General features: G+C 42.0%; 1 protein-coding gene across 2 annotated transcripts in view; it reads left to right on the plus strand.

Moving 5' to 3' along the window:
• Nucleotides 1–1,450: 1,450 nt before the first annotated feature.
• The window catches only part of NEDD9 (neural precursor cell expressed, developmentally down-regulated 9), a 22,142-nt gene continuing 16,655 nt past the window's right edge, over nucleotides 1,451–6,937 (plus strand). Inside the window, exon 1 of one of the 2 annotated variants that reach the window (XM_009884186.1) lies at nucleotides 1,451–1,887. In XM_009884186.1, coding sequence (XP_009882488.1) covers nucleotides 1,453–1,887 — 435 coding nt within the window. In that variant the 5' untranslated portion in view covers nucleotides 1,451–1,452. The remainder of the gene's footprint in view (nucleotides 1,888–6,937) is intronic. The other variant, XM_009884185.1, reaches the window with a different exon arrangement.

Below are 6,937 nucleotides of genomic sequence, written 5' to 3' on the forward strand. Positions count from 1 at the left end.
CTTTGTGAGGGGTCCAAGAATGTCAGTACAGACAGCCTGCCTACTTTCCATTGAATACCTAAGCTTGGCTGATTATTCAGAACTGGATGTGCCATGCAGGCCTGCAAAGAAAGAGGAAAGAGAGCTGGTTCAATCTGTGAGAGGAGATAGCACTTGTTAGTAACACATCTGTACCTCGCAGACCACGATCTAACATCAACTCAGAGTTGGCTTAAAACTTCTTAGCAGAGGTACTGCTGGTAGCAGAGCCACAACAAATGGAGGTCAGGGCAAGCTGCAAAGCCTGCCTGAAACACTAGGCAAATCCTCAGTAGTCCTGTGTGAAGTTCCTGGTAGGAATTGTAATGCTCTGTTTGACACTATCAAGCAAAGTACATATAAGAATGCTTAAACTATGTTGACACAGGTCAAAGACACTCCTTGGTTGCCCTTAGACTCCTCCCAAGTTACACATAGACACACTCTATTATAATGTTTGGTACCTAAAGTCTTACACTCTTTGACGTAAGGACAGGCCCACATACATTGGTACAGCTTCCCCAATGGCAAAGGCATGACTCCAGCTGAGGTCAGCAGGCACGTTATTTTTTAAATAATGTTCTCTTCAAGATCTTTCTACAGAGAGTGGGACACTGAGGAACCTTGTCATTTGAGGTTGTTTGTGGTGGTGGTGGTTTCGAGGCAACAGGGGGAAGAAGGTTTTTACCTATTAAGCTAGTGCTATGCTGTGCTGTGCCACCAAGGAAGTTTACAGAAAGAATGAGAAGCCACAGAGCTACATACCACTGTGAGCATCATAGTTCAAAAACTGTGACATTTTGTCAATTTGTATTTTAGGCGGGTTTTTCTCACCAGGTGATCTACAGATCCCTGCCTTTAAGGAGCCTGCAGTTGGCAGCTAAGAAAAGCCAGCCCACCGTCTTTACACTAAAGGGATCTGCACCTCTGCTGGAAAGTCTTTTGGGACACCGCAAATGTAAAAATGTTTGGAAACAACTACTCTGAATTATGTCCCCGAGAGTCTTGTTCAAGTTTTATTTTAAATATCAGCTAGCTAGCTGTAGCAGTACACAGAGCACATTAATAGGGAAATCAATGTCAAGAGATGAAGGTACAAGCCCCCCAGTCACAGGAAGAGCATCTCAGTGCCAAGAGTAGAACTCTCCTGACTTCTGTCCAGGTGAACAGACCATATAAAGAGCTTCTATCTGACCTATTGTTACTAGAAGAGTTCTCACTAGCAGTGCTGCTAATGCATAAGCCTCTCATTTCTCCAAACTGGGACAGAGGAATCCTGGGATGCATTATTTTCTGCGTCATTTTGATTTCCTGCACACGTCTTTTTCAAATTCAGTTCTTTCTTCTCTCCACCTAGAACATGCTTGAAGTTTTAGAAAAGTTCTAGTTTGTTTGTTCATTTGTTTTTCTTGACCTTTTTCTCCACAGAATCTTATGGCAAGAGCCCTGTACGATAATGTCCCTGAATGCGCGGAAGAGTTGGCCTTCCGCAAAGGAGACATTTTGACGGTGATAGAACAGAACACCGAAGGTCTTGAAGGATGGTGGCTGTGCTCCTTGCACGGCCGGCAAGGCATCGTTCCAGGCAACCGTGTGAAACTCCTGATAGGTCCAGTGGTACAGGACAGTTCTTCTGGCCAAGATATGTCCAATTCAGGATTGATGCATCAGTCCTTCAACCAGCAAAAAATCTACCAAGTGCCAAGCTCACATGCCTCAGCACGGGACCCTGTCTACCAAGTGCCACCTTCCCATCTGAATCAGGGAATTTACCAAATACCCACTGGTCACGGTCTAGTGGGACAAGATATTTACCAGGTGCCACCCTCCATGCAGAGATGTATTGACGGTCCAGCTTTGACTAACAAGGTGCGTGCATTTGCTATTATGTCATAGGTCCAAAGCAAGTCACTTGTGCTGGCCACCAATGAAGTAGTTAATGTCTAATGGTAGCCTGTGGGCTGTATATATATATATTTATACTTCCTGTATCTTAACTATATGAAGTTACAGTAGTAACTTTACTGCTCTGGCAGGAAAAGAAAGTGCCAGTTCTTAACAGCTTGCTTAATTCACAACTGAGACACAGACTAGAGCATTTTGGAGCTGTGCTACCACAGCTGCTAAAGGTGAGGGGAAGTATGTGATCTTGTGTCCTCACAGGCTCCCTTGGGAGGCTGAAGCACATCTAGCCTATGGCAGTCTTGCATTATATGCTCAAAAGAGAGCTGCTGTGGTAAAATTAACTCTCCCACAAATTAATGAACAGTTACATCATCTGCCCCAGTAATTTTTGTTTAATTAAAAATGATGTACTGCCTTGTGGCACAAGTCCCAATGGGTCTAAACTACAAAGAGAAAGTAATGATTGATGAGACAAGGGCCATACTTGGAAGAGTGAGGGAGCAAGATGATGATGATAATGAGGGGTGTTTTGATACCAAACCTAAAGTTTATAAGAGTGCGCTTGATGCTTATCTACAGCTAAATTTCTTGATTGAAAATGGGAGCTGCAACAGCTCCATGTTGCAGCCATTGTTTCAGCAGCTGAGAGCTCCCAAAGCTCCAGGAGAGGCATTGCATTGTGCTTATTCCTATGCTGTCCCTCTCAGGCTCTCTGCATCTCCTGTCACTCCCTCATTTTACCTTGCCAGGGTACCTGCCAGGTACCCTGGTGGCACACCGTGCCTTGGTGGCTGAAAAAGGTTAGGGAAGGTACCTGAGGGAGGAGGAAGATTCTCCTGGTCTTCCAGACCCTTTTATTGCCAGTCCAAAAAGAAGTTCCTACAGTCCCTCCATTCCCAGCTCAACAGCTCCAGCTATTAGCATCCTCCTTACCTTTAGAGCTTAAAGCATAGTATTTATATCCAAGTTATGTGAGCAGATGATGTCTCTGTCAGGAAGTTTCTGACTGGTTTAACCTTTCATCTCCTAATTTAGATTGGCAAGATGGTCTGTTTCAGGCTTTTCTCCCACCTCACCCCCAGCTCAGCCTTTTTCATATCAAGCCTTTGGAAGACATCTTCTAATGCTTTTATTTCCTTGTTATAATTTCATTTTACTTGATAAGAATAAATGGATTTTTTTTCCTTCTGAGCAAGAGAAAAAGATCTGTGAAATCATTCCAAGTCAAGTTTTAAAGAGATTGGTTTGCTCAGCTTTTCCACAATTATGCTTTGTAGGGTGTGCAGGAAGATAAAACGAGAAAATTGCACTTGCTGGACAGGTAGAGATAGGATCTTTGTTGGAGCAGTTACATGGATTTTCTTGACAAATCTCTCATCTTTTCTCTCCTTTTCTCCTTTCCTTATACCCTACATATGGTGAAATTTTCAGGGGCAGTACAGTTTACTTACCCACAGTAGCATTTAGATACCCCCAAGGTAGGTAGTGAACACCTGGTAAATAGCCTATTGATGTGGCAGCACAGAAGAGATGACATTTTAGTGTATGTCTGCATGAAACGTTACACCACTATGCAGAGATACCTCAGCTAGCCAGCTTGGGCCACCGGAGATGCACTATACTGCAGAGCTGCACTGAAGGCTGTTGGAAAGCCCAAGATATGATAATAAGTGCTATGTACTTTAATTGTAGGACCTGACCTGCCTAAATGACCATTAGCATAGTTTAGCGTAATGCACTGTGCTCTGCGCATAAGCCTGAAAGGAAAAAAAATTCTCCAACTGCAAGCAAAGTCTTTTTTCCCTCCCCCCACCCTCTCCAGCTCCACAGAAACTAATAGGACATTCTGTATAAATCTCATTGCTACAGGGACTGTGCTAAAACCCTAGTTACACTGAAAAAAATTAAAACAAAGATTTCAGTTAAGTGCAAACTTCTTGATGAGATGCAAAAACCAGAGGCACTAAAACACCTGTTTTCTCTAAGTTTCTGCCTAGAAATTTTTCAGCAAGTTTGAATATACATTTTTCTGAATTCAGGTCACCTTCTTTAGAAAATTAAGACCATTTTTTTGGCTGACTTATAACTTGTTTCATTTAATTCGTTGCAACCTAGCAAAGTTCAGCTATGCTGCATAAGAACAAATGGCTATGCTGCCAATTGTAGAATAAACTAAACATGCACATTTATATAGCCTTTTACCCTCAGCAAAGTAGCTACCAACCTGCTGAGCACTAACTAATTCTTGTTACTTAGGACAGGATCACTTTAATCCTGACTTTAAATTTATTTAACCTAAGAGCCCTGAGACTCAGTATTCACTGTGTATTAGTGGCAGGCTTGCTGGATGGCAAACCTCATGGCAGTGTCCTGCTTTGATCACAGACAGACATGTCTCATCCCTTGGAATTGCTCAGTTCTACACTAAAAAGAGCCCATTGGGATTGAAAGGATGATGGACAAGAGAGTACCGTAGGTTTATTAGTAACAGAAGAGTCTGAGGTAAAACATAGTCCATTCTTTATGATCCTAACCTTGCAAAAACCGATTTTTACTACTACAGCTGCAACTATCTGCTCATGCCTTTGTGAAAGAAAAGCCTAATTAAGGGGAAGCACTTGAGCAGTTGTCTCCTTTGTCTGAGGAAACAGTCTGTCCTCCAAATCTTGCTCCTCTAGGCATCAGTGAAAAAAATCTTTAGTCTTAAGGAAAGATGGAAATCTCGAAGATTTGATTTTGGGAAACTTTGCTTTGACTTTAAAAATGATGAATCTCTTCTCAGACAGGTGACACCAGCCTCAATGGCTTAAGTGAGCCACTCTGCCTTCTTGCATCAGCAGAAATGGATGGTTAGCAAGCTGTGTGTTTTGGCAGTTTTAAGGATGTTAAAGGGTTTTGCTATACGGCCATCCTATATATAAGCTTTCTCCCTTCCCATGGCAGTAGCTAGAGAAGACCATGTCCTCTAGACACTATTTTAAATAGGACCATCAGCAGTTTCTGTCCTATCCATTTCTGTGCATGTTTGCCTGTTTTCTTTGTGCAAATGTGTGGTTTGGCTGCCATACAAGTTTTACAGGCAAAACTTAGGAACTGCTGTCAGGCAGGAATTGTCTAGCCTCAAGCAACAGTAAATCAACAGTAGGCATGTTATAAAGCTGTGCTGAGGTAACGCATCTCATTAGCCAGAAAAGCAAAGCAAGTCAAAAAGGAGTCCTGAGGCAAGTAATTATAATGATGAATTGATTCTGGCCAAGCTAGTTGTTGACAATGTAGGTGTATCGGCTCCTTCTATCAAATAAAAATACCGCCTTCTAAAACTCACCCTACAAATGACAGAGATAATGAGGGATAGTTTAAAATTAGCCTTGGTTAGCCGCAAGCTTTTACAGCTGTGCTGCAATTTTAGTCACAAAACGGTTATACCCTTAAGTGTGAAGAATGTCCAAGGACCATAAAGATACAAAAGCTGCATCTTAGAATTTATTCCTCCTTTCTGTGCTCTGCCTTCAAACTTGCTCTCTTTTGCTGCAACCAGCAAAGAGAAGGAACCTTCAGACAAGTCTGACATTCAGAAAACCTGGGTTTTATCCTTGCCATGGACTTCTGCGTAGTCTTGAGTGGTGTTTTTGCACCTCAGCAATCTCATCTGCAAAATACGTGGGGTAATTATGAGGGAACTCATTCCGTACAGATTGCTTTGAGAACATCCTTTGGGAAAGGTGCTGTCAAAGCACAAAGTCTCTTTTGCATCTGTGATTAATCATTAGTTCACACATGAGCTTTAAACTAGGGAAAACTACACGTAAAAAAGGTCACTGCTCTAATTTAAAACACTTTTTCTGGTTCATTGTTTCCCATAACCGGTCTGTTGTGCTGTCCCTGCCATCCTGTAAACAGCATTGGTCAAAAAATTTACGGGAAACATTTCTTTGTTGGAAAACAGCTCTGACAAATTCTGAAAGCTTTCTGTAGGAACCAGTAGCTTTCAGGAGAATTTTTGATCAAGGGAGAATATGAGGCTGATGCACTGCAGCTGTTCAACCAGGGAAGAGGCTGCACTGCAGGGGTTACCAGCCCTGAACTACAGCTCCCACAAGGCATGGACCAACTCCGGCAAATAGAGATTAATGCCAACTTGGAACTCATCAGCTTTTCTGTTTGCTGTTCTGTTTGAACTAGAACTTTACAGTTCAGGAAACACTCAGGTTTATCCACCTTTTAGTAGTTGATAAAGCAGAATAGGGAAGGAACTCACATTTACACATGAACATCCCTGGCCTATTTCCAAGTATAAACATGCCCTTGACAGATCGAGGGTTTCACATCCCAGCATCCTGTGACCTCCACCTTTTTCAAGAGTTCACTGCCTTCAGCATGAGGTTTGGGTAGACCACGGCTAAGGGAACAGACCTTGTTCCCTGGTCTTTATTTATGTTAGAGTCCTGTTGGTTGAATCCATGAGAAAGTGGAAACACCACCCCACAAGTAGCACCACTCTGACAGTTCTGGCACAGACTTCAGCAGCAGAAGCCAGTTAGCCATGTTATGATGTTTTTCCTTCCAATTAAACAAGGACTGTCTTAGCTGGGAGGAAACAAATGGCTGCATATAACATTTGTTCCAGAAATAATATGCCTGCCTTTACATTATTATCTTTTTTCTTGCCTATTTTCACATTTATGAAGTAAGAAGAAACATACGTTAAGCATAGTAGAGAGTTGTGTGGGAGATAGCACTTTGCCATCAAAAATAACAGGAGCATATCTAATATTTTGTAGTTTGTTGGCAAAATATATTTACATTCCAAAATAGAATAATGTCCCCATTTACCCTCAAGCCTGAAATACCACAGCTTCCTGCAATATGGTTTACTTAAAAGGCCCAAATAGTCATATTATAGTCCCTCTTTTCTTCTGCTTTCATATTACAAATTCTACTTTAGGGATTTGTATCCCTCGTAACAAAATATTGCTTCAGTGTTAAAAGTGCTGAACACACAGCAAATTTGCAG

This window comes from Charadrius vociferus, unplaced genomic scaffold (assembly GCF_000708025.1).
Source record: "Charadrius vociferus isolate BGI_N301 unplaced genomic scaffold, ASM70802v2 scaffold444, whole genome shotgun sequence".
Taxonomy (NCBI): domain Eukaryota; kingdom Metazoa; phylum Chordata; class Aves; order Charadriiformes; family Charadriidae; genus Charadrius; species Charadrius vociferus.